Here is a 13,694-nt window from a genome sequence, read left to right as displayed (position 1 = left end):
TTTTTTTTGTTTTTCAAGACAGGGTTTCTCTGTGTAGCCCTGGCTGTCCTGGAGCTTACTTTGTAGACAGGCTGGCCTCAACTCAGAAATCTGCCTGCCTCTGCCTCCCAAGTGCCAGGATCAAAGGTGTGCGTCCCCCCACCCCCATCACCCCCTCACCCCCCCAACAGGAGACAGGATTGGTTTAATTTGATTTAAATTGCACAGTGGCAAAAGAATGCCAAAGATTAAGTTATATTCCAAACCTTTTGTGTTTTGTTGTTGTTCTTGCTTGCTTATTTGTTAGTTGGTTTATTTTTGAGACAGGGTTTCTCTGTATAGCCTTGGCTGTCCTTGAATTTAGTCTTTAGACTAGGTTAGCCTTGAACTCAGTGATCTGCCTGCCTTGGCCTCTTGAGCGCTGGGATTAAAGGCATATGTTATCATGTCCAGCTTTTACATTTTTAAAAATTTGTTATGTGTGAGTATGTATATGTACTACCTGCATGTATGTCTGTGTACCACACATGGCTGGTACCCTCAGAGATCAGAAGATGGCATTTTTGGGTGTGGTGGTATATGCCTTTATTTTATTTATTTATTTTTGTTTTTTGAGACAGGGTTTCTCTGCATAGCCCTGGCTGTCCTGGAACTCACTCTGTAGACCAGACTGGCCTGGAACTCAGAACTCCACCTGCCTCTGCCTCCCAAGTGCTGGGATTAAAGGCATGTGCCACCACTGCCCGGCTGGTATATGCCTTTAATCCCAAATTCTAGCACTCAGGAAGCAGGTTGCTCTCGGAGTTCGAAGCCAGCCAGTTCACAGAGAGAGTTCTAGGAGAGCTAGGGATACACAAAGAACCATTGTCAAACAAAACAACACCCTCCCCAAAAGAAAAACCAAACCAAAACACAAAACAAAACAAAAAAATCAACAGCAGATGGTGATAGATTCCCTGGAATCCCAGTTATGAATGATTGTGAGCCACCATGTGGGTGTTGGGAACCTCTCTTGTTGGCTCAAGACACCTCAAGACCAAGTAAGTTCTCAGAACAAAGGCGACACATATTTGTCCTAGAGAGACAGAGGGCAGGGAATAGAAAGAGAGGGGGAGAGGGAAAAGGAAGAGGGGCAGGGATATTTTTTGGGTGGGGACAAAGGACTGCCTCTGGATAGAGAGGAGACAGATGTGGCCCATAGATAAATGGCAGCTTATAAAGGTAAAAGGGTTACCTTGTTAGGATGACAAGTCTAATTTTAATTGGGCATGTGAATTAGGTTAACTAAAGAGGGCTTTTGATTGTTGTACTTCAATAACTTTATAGCTGGACCTTGGTAGTCAGCCTCAGGAGCCAATGGCCAAATAAGGATAAAGACCTAGGCGGCTAGGTTTAGTAATACAATTTAACATTTTTTTATCAAGGCAGAAGGACTGGGAGAGAAGGGAAAGGCCTGCCAGAGTCATGTTTGCTTTGTTCAGGCTGGCAAGAATCAATCCCTTCAAACCGAACCTGGGTGCTCTTAACTGCTGAGCCATCTCTCCACCCCGGATTTCTCTTTTGAGGTAGGATCTCATTGTGTATCTTTAACTATCCTAAACTTGGTATGTAGACCAGGTTGGCCTTGAACACACAAAGATCTGCCTACCTCTGCCTCCCAAATCCTGGGATTAAAGGCATATGATATCTTGATATCTGACACTAACTGAATTTCTTTTTTTTTCCTTTTTAACGATTTATTTATTTTATGTATATATGAGTACACACTGTAGCTGTACAGATAGTTGTGAGCCTTCATCTGGATGTAGGGAATTGGCTTTTTAGGACCTCTGCTCGCTCTGGTCAACCCTTCTCACTCCAGCAGACCCTGCTCACTCCAGCCCACAGATTTATTTATTATTATAAATAAGTACACTGTCTTCAGACCCACCAGAAGAGGGCATCAGATCTCATTACGGGTGATGTGAGCTACCATGTGGTTGCTGGGATTTGAACTTAGGACCTTCAGAAGAGCTGTAGGTGCTCTTACCCGCTGAGCCATCTCACCAGCCCTGGATTTCTGATCCTGACATGTAGGCCTTCTACTTTCTTATCCTTTGTAGTATGGACTTAGTTGTCTTTCAGAATTCCAGAATGCAAAGCTGAAGGGTGGTTCCGGCACAAACCCAGCTAAAAAGTCTTACTTCTGGGGCCAGCAAGATGCTCAGCAGGGAAAGGAACTTGCTATGAAGCCTGATGACCTGAGTTAATTTTCAGGACCCACATGGTGGGAGAGAATAGAAAATTAATTTTCAAAAGTTGTCCTCTGGCCTTCAGATGTGCATCATAACACCTCCACCCCCACCTATAAATGTTAAATAAAATTTGCTCATCCAATTGTGGAATTACAATTTTTTAAAAAGATTTATTTATTTATTATATAAAAGTATACTGTAATTGTCTTCAGACACTCAAGAAGAGGGAGTCAGATCTCATTATAGATGGTTATGAGCTACCATGTAGTTGCTGGGATTTGAACTCAGAACCTTCAGAAGAGCAGTCAGTGCTCTTAACCACTGAGCCATCTCTCCAGGCCAGAATTACAATTTTTTTTTTTTTTTGAGACAGGGTTTCTCTGTATAGCCCTGGCTGTCCTGGAACCCACTCTGTAGACCAGGCTGGCCTCGAACTCAGAAATCTGCCTGCCTCTGGCTCCCAAGTGCTGGGACTAAAGGCATGTGCCACCACCGCCTGGCCTAGAATTATAATTTTTATTACTGACTTTGAAGCAAGCTTAGTTCATAGGCCTAGGATTGTCCACTGGTCATTGCAGGTCAGCTCCAAGGCTGGATAATGTGACCTTGGTGATTAAAGGTACCACTGTAACTGGTATAAGACATGTAGTGCATGTTAGAATCAGATCCAATGTTGTCATGCTTAACTCTGCATAGTTCCCAGAAAAGGGACTATAGCTATCTTTTGCTACTTTGTGGGTTCTTTTTTCTTCTACCGCTCTCCACCTCTTTTTCAACTTTTTTAACCCCCTAACACTAGATAGAGAAAAAAGGGTAGAGGGGAAAAGGGGGCTCTTATCATTAGACTACTTCCTGTCATTAGATCTTCACTGTCAGGATGCCTGATTTCTTCTTTCTTCTTTGTGCACAACTACTTAACAAACCATGGCCAACAGCAATCAACTATCAACCAACAACCCTTCCTCTACCTCTAGCACTTATGTACCCTCTGAAAAGTTCCCAGAATTCCAAGCATCACACAATTGCAGAAACTATCTCCCACTGGCAAAATCACACCCTTGCTAGAGCACAAGGCAAACCACAGTCAGCTGCTGTGGACAGTCTGAAGCAGCCCCATATCCCATAATTGGGATACAATGAAAACATATTCCTGTAATATTTTTGTGTTTTTCAAAGCCAAAGCGCTACACTATCCAGCCAGTCAGACATGGATGGCTACAGGGATTCTTCCCTGGGAAGTCACAAATAACTGTTTGCTCTCTCTTAGGGAGCCAGTGACTAAACAAATCAAAGTCCTACTTGGGAAACTAATGAGATGATGACTCCCTGTAGCTGCACAGATGTGGTCCCTCCTCCAGTTGACCTTCCACACTGTATGCAATTAGGGCAGAATTACAAACAACTAACTGTGAGGTACAAAGGGTGAGGCTCCAATGATGCAATGATGTCCTCTAGCCCTTGCTTCTATGAGGCAACGTTAGCAATGGTCTCCTAGGAGTCCCACTGCTCTGATGCAAATGATGGCTGTATGCTCCACAGCAGATGATGTAGAAATTGAGCCAAATAGAGATACCCCATAAAGATACCAGACAGCAAGGAAGTCCACTTATCCTTAAGACAAAGGGGGTTTTTAGAAGAGTTTACTGAGCAAACATCCATCCTCAAGGAATGCAAGTTTCCAAGAGACATTCCCAGGGAGAGAGGATCTCCCCCACCCCTCCTGAGAGTCACAGGTGTCTTATCCTAACTGGGAGGAAAGATCAATAGAAACTAAAGAACAATGAACAAGATAAAGTGTAACTACCCATGTTGTAAATTGTAACTTTGTAAGTTGTAAAACTGTTCTGAAATGGTATAAAAGCTTAGAGCCTTGTTTCCTCTTGGTCTCTCTATCTGGTCACCATTACAGAGATGACCCTGGTACCAGTTTCAATTAATGAATTAACCTCATGCTTTTGCAGCGGTCTCTTTTTGGTTCTTTGAGAATGGGGTTACCCACGCCGGTTATTACAATGACTTATGGTAATACATACCACTTTCAGATACACTGTCTGTAAAGGCAAAGAATTAACATTACCTAGCCAAGGAGAAATTGACTATTTATTTATTTATTTATTTATTTATTTATTTATTTATTGGTATTTTCAAGTCAGGGTTTCTCCGTGTAGCCCTGGCTGTCCTGGCACTCACTCTGTAGACCAGGCTGGCCTTGAACTCAGAAATCCGCCTGCCTCTGCCTCCCAGGTGCTGGGATTAAAGGCGTGCGCCACCACCGCCCGGCTACTTTTTATTTTTGAATGCTAGGGATTGAACCCAAAGAGTAATTTTCTATCATTTTTATTGAACTTAATAGAACTTCCTTCCAATAGAAATGTTTTGCAGATCAAGATAGTTTAGGGCTAGAAAATGGTTTGGCTGGGATCATATAAGTGCTTGCTGTGCAAGCCTCATGACCTGAATTGGATCCCCTGAGCCTTCAGTGGAAGGAAAAACCTGCTACGCACACTCATCTACTCCAGTCACATCCAAAATATCGGGGATAAAATCCCGATAAAGGATAAGAGGCTATAAGACCCCAAAAGGAGATCTGTGCCTCCTGGATTTCAGACAGTCGGTGGTATCCCCTAACTCAGACGTGTTCCAGATTAGTCTTTCCAATTGTCAACGCAGCCTCATAATTAGGCATAAAGGTACCCCAAGAAATGATTTGTAAATGGTTAAGATTGGGCATTGTCTCCTGGCTGACACAAAATTTCCAATTATCCTAGTTCAATACCAAGCTGTCCATAGCTTGCAATTTCTCTAGCAACAGAGGTTGAGTACATCCCTTAGGGCAATAGATAGTTTACAATAGTTAGAAATGTTTTACATACTAGAGAAGTAATGAAAGGTTTCCCTCACTCAAGGACATTAGCTAAAAGTGTGAGGTTGGAACTCCTCACTGCCTGCCCCAGGCTAGACCCAGAGAATTAGCAGGAAATGCTAGATTGAAACCTCCTGGTCATTGCCTTCAGCAGAGTCAGAGAATTAGCCTAGGAATATCAAAATACCTCAACAGGGAGAGTTCCATTCCTCTTCCTCCTGCTTCACACCTAGCTACCAGACCCTGCTGACCTTGGTGTATGCCACCATGCCTGGTACTTTTATTAACTTTAACCTAGCAGTTACTTACCTTCCCAAGTTGTTCTTGTTCCCACACACAAGTAAATAAAATATCATAAGAAACAAAATAAATAAATACTTTTTGAGGTGCTGGAGGGACAGGGTCTCATTATATAGCCCTAGCTAATCTGGAACTGGTTATATAGATCAGACTGGCCTCAAACTCACAGAGATCCACCTTCCTCTGTTTCCCTAGTACTGGGACTAAAGGTTGCATCACCCCACCTAACAGAACTGTCTTCTGCTTGTGGTTAAGGAGACATATACCCACCATGCTGATTGACAAGCTGAGTGCTGAAGCAGATGACATCTCCAACAAAGATAAGCTTGGTGTCCGGCTCAATGGCATGCTCTACAGCAACAGGGATGTAATCTGCCATGCCAGGATGTCTTTGGTCCCAAAGGCCCACAACTGTCACCCCTTTATTCACAGCCTGGGCCATATATGTATAGTTTCTGGTTCCTGGTCCGATAAGCAGCAAGTCATCTCTGAAAGCGGACATGAAAAGCAGGAGTGTCTGAAAAGAGCAACTGAGCATGCGACTCAGTGACGGGATGCTTGGCCAGCATGCAGAAGGCCAGCAGAAAGCAGTTTGGTATATACAGTGAATACCAGACTAGCCAGAGCTACAAAGCAAGATCCTGTCCCAAAGAGACAAACAATTCCTATAGAGAGATACTACATAAGAAAAGATTGAGGGGAGAGAACCTACCTTGAGTTAGTTTGTTTCAAAGTTTTTTTTGTTTTGTTTTTCTTGTTTTTTTTTTTTTTCTTGAGACAGGGTTTCTCTGTGTAGCCTTGGCTGTCCTGGAACTCACTCTGTAGACCAGGCTGGCCTTGAACTCAGAAATCCACCTGCCAAATTCTGGGATTAAAGGTGTGTGCCACCACCGCCCGGCTCCAAGTTTTTATTAATTGTCTCTCTGTGTGTGATGGGCACATGTGTTGTAGTCAGAGGACAATTTTTAGGGTATGAGTTCTGTCCTTTCACTATCTGGGACCTGGAAATTGAACTTAGGTCATCGGGCTTGGCAGCCAGTGCCTTGCTGAGCCACCTCCTTGAGAGAGGGTCTCATGTAAAACCAGGCTTTTCTTGATCCTGTATATAACTTAGGATGACCACAAATTTGTGATCCTCCTGCTTCCACCTCCAAAACACTAGGATTATGGGTATGGACTGCCTAAGTGTTGGGATTAAAGATGGGGTCTCACTATGTAGCCCCAGCTGCCCTGGACCTTGCTATCCAAGCCAGGCTGGCCTCGGGTTTACAGAGATCTACCTGCTTCTGCCTCCTGAATGCTGGGATTAAAGGTTTTCGGCACCACATCTTGTCACAATAAAACATTTTTGTGTTGTTTTGAGACAGTTTCATATAGTATAGGCTAGCCTCAAACCCCTAGGTAGTTGAGGATATCACAGAATTACTGATCCTCCTGCCTCCATCTCTCAAGAACTATGCTGGAATTATGGGAGTGTCATAACATCTGGCTTGAGTCAAGCTATCTATTTTATTTTAAATGAAAGATTTATTAGGGACAAAAAGAAACAATTCCTGGGTGTGAGGGCTTCCAAAGAAGGAACGTGCTGAGAGGCTCTCTGATAATAATAGGTAGCTCCTTGTCTACATTTTGTAAATTAACACTTGAAGATTCAAGACCTACTCGAAACTTTCTTAATTAACAGTACTCTTTTGTTTTTGAAACAGGGTCTCACTATAGAGCCCTAGGAAGCACTGGCCTTGCTATCGACCAAGCTGGCCTGTCTGCCTCCTGAGTGCTGGAATCAAAGGCATGCATCACCATGCCTGGCTGACAATATTCTCTCAAAAATACCATTGTATTTGTGTGTGTGTGTGTGTGTGTGTAGCCGCAAAGGCTGAAGAGAGCATTGGATCCCTTGGAACTGGACTTACATGTGGTTGTGACTTTCCCGATGTGGATTCTAGGGAACTGAACTCAGTTCTCTGACAGTGCTGTAAGCACTCTGAACTGCTGAGCCATCTCTCTAGCCAACTTGAACTTCCTTATCTCATGGCAATCCTCCTGTGTCATCCTTCTAAGTACTATGATTACAGGCATCATGCCCAGCTGACAATACTCTTTAACTGGTTCTGGGCTGTATGTGTGTGTGTGTGTTGCTGAGAACAAACCACTGCTTTGCATGTGTTAGGAGTGTTCTACCTCTAAGCTTTACTTCTAGTCATCTCTCAGCCTCCGGCACCTTAGAACAGGATTATACTCTGTAGCCCACATTGGACTGGAACTCATTGCTGTACATGGAGTCCATGCTTGCTCTTGCTTGCTTTGAACAGAGATTCTCTACTTCACATTCCTTATTCCAGGGATCCCACGCCTGTATTACCACATGTGGCTCATTATTTTCATTCTGAGAAAAGAAACCGAGGTCAGATTCCAAGTTCAGAGTGTAAGAGGTGTATGAGGAATCTGCTGAAACTGCCACAGAACACTGAGTTAACTTGTAAGGTTTCTACTGAGGTGCCAACCATGCCCCCTTGACCTCCATACCTGTTCAGAGCCATATAAAGCCGAGTATTGTGGGTGTGGAATTTTTCTCCAATGTTATTATAAAACTCAACAATAAAGGTGAGAGACATGCCCAAAGGAAAGGCTGACAGGGTCCTTCCTTGTGCTGTGTATAGCTTGGGGTAGCTGCTCAATCGAAGGTAAGTCACTGGTGCTACCTGTGGGAGACAAAACCCACTCGTACAGAGAATGCCACTGGCGAAGAGATGCTATCACAATCTAGAATCTATAACCAAGGCCACAGAGCCTTGAGAGTGTGTGTGTGTGTGGCATGTGTGTGGAGGTCAGAGGACAACTGTCTAGTGTTGGTCCCTGTCTTCCTATCTTGACCAGGGCCCCTGATTGCTGTTTAAGCCAGGCTAGCAGACCTTTGAGTTTCTGGAGTTTCTCTGGTCTTTGCCTCCCACTTCTTGAAGGCTTGCTGGGATGACAGATGTTTACACTATTGCTTCTGGCTCTTCTATGGGTTCTGGGGATCTGAACTCAGGCTTGCATGAGTGCTGCTAACCACTGAGCCACCTCCATGTGGGCTGGAGTACAGCGCATGTCTAATACCCAAGGCTGGTGTTAGGTTAGCATGCCCCTGGGACTTTTCTACATTGATCTGAGCCAGGGAGACAAGGAGCTTTCTGGGGCCTCTTCTCACTCCAAAAAATTTAATGCTATAGAGAAGTCGGACATTTATTTAATTTTTGAGATACAGTCTCACTCTGTAGCCCATGCTGGCCTTGACTATGTAACAATTCTTGTACCTCAGCTTGCTGAGTGCTAGGGTTAAAGTCACGCACCACCAAGCCCAGCTTCAAGTCCAGCTTCTAACAGAAGCACTGTTGTCTCTGCAAAGCTGTAGGCTAATCCCTTCCATCCAGGGCGTGAAACTCTGATTTAATATGATGCTTTGAAGCCACATCAGTATTTGCTCTGACATGCTCATTTGTCTTCCAGGGAAGCTCTTAATTCCCAGGAGATGACATTCCTCCCAGGCCATGGCATTCCATCTACTTAGTTTTAGAGGTGCTGGGATCAGACCCCAAGCCTCTGCATGCTAGGCAAGGACTCTAGTGCTAAGCTATACCCCATTATTTTATTGATTTAGTCTCTGACTCGCCTGGACTCCAGTTATGGTTGTTTGATTGACTCCAAAAGGTTCTATAGAAGTGACTTCCACTACCGCAGTACCCGCAATGGATCCAGATCTCAGGAGGCCTTCACCATCTTCTTCAATGACAGAGGAATTAGGAAAACACTTGAGAACACGGGAACTCACAAAGGCTGTGCCTTCTCTAGGAGATAAACAGAGCAACTAGGCACTCTTAGGAACCCTGGCTGATTGGAGGGAAGCAGGTGAAGACTGACAAGACAAAGATGAGTGTGCTGGCTCACCTTTACTTCTGCACTGACGGCTGAGGCAAGAGGAGTGCCATGCTTATGAAAGGATCCCAGGCCATAGAGGGAACTCTAGGCTAGAGTGGCCCTATATGGGAAAACCCCATCTCAGAAAACTAGAAACTTAAAAAATAAGCAGCACACAGAGAGCACATCAGCTCATACAACAACACACACATGCATGTAAAAATAAAAGAAAAACAAATAATTAAGAAAATGAAAACCAGCCGGGCGGTGGTGGCACACGCCTTTAATCCCAGCACTTGGGAGGCAGAGGCAGGTGGATCTCTGAGTTCGAGGCCAGCCTGGTCTACAAAGTGAGTTCCAGGACAGCCAGGGCTATAGAGAGAAACCCTGTCTCAAAAAACCAAAAAAAAAAAAAAAAAAAAAAAAAAAAAAAAAAAAAAGAAAATGAAAACCAGGCTGGAGAGATGGCTCTGTGGTTAAGAGAACTGACTGCTCCTCCAGAGGTACTGCGTTCAGTTCCCAGCAACCACATGGTGGTTCACAACCATCTGTAATGGGATCTGGTGCCCTCTTCTGGTGTGTCTGAAGACAGCTACAGTGTACTCATATACATAAAATAAATAAATCTTAAAAAAAAGAAAAAAGGAAAATGAGAACCTCAAATAGGACATGGTGGCCTTTAATTCTAACATTTGGAAGGCAGAGGCAAGTGGATCTCTGAATTTAAGGTCTGCCTGGTCTACACAGCAAGCTCCAGGATACAAAGAGAGACCCTATACCCTCCTACAAAAAAAAAAAAAAAAAAAAAAAAAAAAAAAAAAAAAAAAAAAAAAAAAAAAAAAAGTCCTCCCCCACAAAAGTTACAAACTAAAAAGAAAAAAAAAAATCACACACCAAAAGTAACCAGACCCACAGACTATTTAAAACCTAACTGTGTTTTAAGGCAAGGTCTCATGTAACTCAGGCAGGCTCACTACATAGCTAGAGGCTAATTTGACACCTGATTCTCCCTCCACCTCTCGAGTGCTGACACTTAGTGGTGTGAGCCATCACCCAGCTTTGGCTATCCCCCGCTCCACCCCCAGGCTACCTTAAGCCCCCTGTATAAAAAATTATTTGGACAAAATAATCGAAAGCAGATACCCAAACAAATACTCATTCATGAATGATGTACACAGCATCACCATTCACAACAGTCAAAGAGTAAAAATAAAAGGGGTAGGGGCTGGAGAGATGGCTCAGTGGTTAAGAACACTGACTGCTCTTCCAGAGGTCCTGAGTTCAATTCCCAGCAACCACATGGTGGCTCACAACCATCTATAATGGGGATTCGATGCCCTCTTCTGGTGTGTCTGAAGACAGTGACTGTGTATTCATGTAAATAAAACAAATAAAAATTCCTTAAAAATAAATAAATAAATAAATAAATAATGGGGCATGATGGCACACAGCTGTAGCTACATAGCTACACTTGGGGAGCTGGGTAGCAGGAGCAAGATGTCAAGACCCTGTCCCAAACACTCATGGGAAGTCAGGCATGGTGGCACACACCTGTGCTCCTAGCACTGAGGAGGCAGAAGCAGGAACATCAGGAATCCATGGCCACCCTCAGTCACATAAGGAGTTGAGGCCAGCTTGGACACTATAAGTCCCTGTCTCAAAATGCAAAATGGAGGTTATTTGGGGCTAGTGAAATATCAACTTGGTTTAAAAAAAAAAAAGTGTTTGACACAAAAGCCCAACTTGATTTTGATCCTAGGATCCCATCAGGGAAGGAGAATATTGATTGCTGAAGATGAGCACTGTCCTCCACATGCTCACTATGGCATGTGCCTGGACACACACACACATACCAGCACACACATGCATACTCACTCAATTCATACACACATACTCTCACGTACACACTTATACACACACTCATTCATACACACTTCCATACTCACATATACACTCATTCATACACACATTCTTACACACATATACTCTTACACATACACACTCACACATATTCATACACACATACACTCTTATATACTCATACATACACACCTACTCACAATACACATTCTTACACATTCACACACATACTTATACACACATATAATCTTATATTTACACTCACATACACACATACATGCATTCTTACACATATATTCTTATATTCATACATACACAATAGTCATAAACATACACTCTTATATGTACCCACACACTCACACACCTTTGGATTATTTTTATGGTTTATAAATTAATTCATCTCTAAAACATTATTCAGATTAGAAAAATCACTTAAGAGTAGATGGTAGCTCTTTCCAATTTCAATTAAAAACATCAAATTTTTTTTCTTTGAGACAGGGTTTCTCTGTGTAGCCTTGTCTGTCCTGGAAGTCCCTCTGTAGACCAGGCTGGCCTTGAACTCATACAGATTTGCTTGCCTCTGCCTCCCACATGCTCACCACCTGGCCCTAAAAAATGTTTTGTTTTTTTTTGTTTTGTTTTGTTTTGTTTTTGTTTTTTAAATTAGTCTTAGTGTGTGTGTATGTAGTGTGCACAAGCTGTTTTTTTTGTTTGTTTGTGTTTTAAATTAGTCTTAGTGTGTGTGTATATAGTGTGCACATGCTGGTTCTGCTGCTGCGCTTCGTACTCCACACCCGATGGCTCACATCTTGCTCTTTGGTTCTGAGGTCAAAGTTGGGTTATCAGACCTGTGCCCTAAGCACTTGCCAGCCCTAAACTTTATTTATCAGAGAGAGAGGGAAGGAGGGAGGGAGGGAGGGAGAGAAACAGAGAGAGAGAGAAAAGAGAGAGTGAGAGAGAAGGAGAGGGAAGGAGAGAGAGAGGGAAAGAGGGAGGGAGGGAAGGAAGGAAGGAAGGAGGGGAGGAGGGAAGGAGGGAGAAAGAAATGGGAGAAGGTCAGAGGATAATTTTGTAGTCTGCTCCAGTGGCTTGCTGGACAGTGTTCAGATTTTACCTGCTGAGCCACCTCTCCAGCCAGCTGTGTGCAACAGTGTACTGAAGTTTCTTCATGTCAGAACCCGCTCTCCTCTCTCTTCCTTACCTGTTGGTGTGCAGCTTGAGCTGAGAATTCATAGGCATCAGAATCTGCTCAGGTTGGCAGTCTGCATAGAAAAGTTGGAGTTTTTCAAATACCTAATGGGAGAAAATAATTTTACCCTTATTTCAGGAAAGGACAAGTTACGATATCTATTTATATATGGTGGGTCTCTGGCAATCCAGTGGGGACTGTGTGTTGTGTGGAGGTCCGAGGACAACTCCAACCCCATTGAAGCAGGATTTCTCTTATTGCTGCCGTGCCACTCCAGGTGCTGGCCCAGAGCATCTGAGTGATTCTGTCTTCTCCTCTCATCTCTTGTAGGGTCCTAGGATTACAGATGTGCACCACTGTATCTGCCTTTTTCCTTGTGGGTTTAAGGAATCAAACTCAGGCTATCAGGCTTTGGAAGCAAGCACTCAGTTTTTCTTCTAGAATGTAGTGAATAATGTGCGTAAGAGCTCAGTCAGAGATACAGGCCAGAGCGGTGCCTAGCAACCCATGCTTCCTCATTTATAGAAACAAGATTTAGGTGGGTGCTTACCAGGATCTGAATCTCATCAGACAGCTCCAGCAGATCCCCCTCAAACTGCCCAAAGGAGCTGTTCTTACTGTGGACGGTGACCTTGATCGTGGTCCTGCCAGCTGCTTTTGTGTGGACAACCATGGCAAAGTTGTTCTCAGCTGGAAGCTGTAGAAATACCTAGACAGTAAAGAGAGGGGGTGAGAAAGCATCCACTGTGGCTGGGCTGGAGGCTCTGTGCTTGTTTCTCGTACAGGGAGGCCTGGGCTCCATCCCAAGCACACCAAGAGGAGCACTCAGCAGGCCTTTCAGAGTGTGCTCAAGGGGCACAGGTAGGAGGATCAAGAGTTCAAGGTAAGCCCCGCGGTGGTGGTGCAGGCCTTTAACCCTATTGCTCAGAGACAGTCATAGGTGGATTTCAGGGGGTTCCAGGGCAGTCAGAGCTACATAATAGTAATCTCAAAAAAATGTCCAAGGTCATTTCCAGATACGTCCTGAGTTGAGAGCTGGAGTTGTATGGTACAGCATGCCTGTTATTCTCTCTCTTCCTGGCCTCTCTGCCTTCCTCTTTCCTTTTCTCTTTCTTCTCTCCCCTTTCATAATTTCCCTTCTCCCCCTTTCCTCTTTCTCCTTCTTCTCTTCTCCCTCTCATTTTTGAAATAGGATCTTTCTCTTTTTTTCTTACTTATTCTCACTAAAAAAAGTAAGACAAATCTTTTTTGTTTTTGATATTTTAAAAACTATTATGTGTATGGGTTTTTAAAAATATATTGCCGGAGCCGGGCGGTGGTGGCGCACGCCTTTAATCCTAGCACTTGGGAGGCAGAGGCAGGCGGATTTCTG

The 13,694-nt window shown here is 43.7% G+C and overlaps 1 protein-coding gene across 7 annotated transcripts in view; it reads right to left on the bottom strand.

Moving 5' to 3' along the window:
• Nup210l (nucleoporin 210 like) overlaps nt 1-13,694 on the bottom strand; it is a 107,681-nt gene that overhangs the window by 14,919 nt on the left and 79,068 nt on the right. For 6 of the 7 annotated variants that reach the window (XM_031374590.1, XM_031374589.1, XM_031374591.1 and 3 more), the window contains 5 exons: nt 12,873-13,031; nt 12,335-12,426; nt 9,029-9,203; nt 7,903-8,078; nt 5,647-5,864 (listed from right to left, as the gene is read on the bottom strand). In XM_031374590.1, the coding sequence (XP_031230450.1) occupies nt 5,647-5,864; nt 7,903-8,078; nt 9,029-9,203; nt 12,335-12,426; nt 12,873-13,031 (820 nt within the window). The remainder of the gene's footprint in view (nt 1-5,646; nt 5,865-7,902; nt 8,079-9,028; nt 9,204-12,334; nt 12,427-12,872; nt 13,032-13,694) is intronic. The other variant, XM_031374592.1, reaches the window with a different exon arrangement.

The sequence above is a fragment of the Mastomys coucha genome, unplaced genomic scaffold, assembly GCF_008632895.1.
Source record: "Mastomys coucha isolate ucsf_1 unplaced genomic scaffold, UCSF_Mcou_1 pScaffold16, whole genome shotgun sequence".
NCBI lineage: Eukaryota > Metazoa > Chordata > Mammalia > Rodentia > Muridae > Mastomys > Mastomys coucha.
Note: the sequence above shows the minus strand (reverse complement) of the source record. Positions and strands in the feature narration are given on the sequence as shown.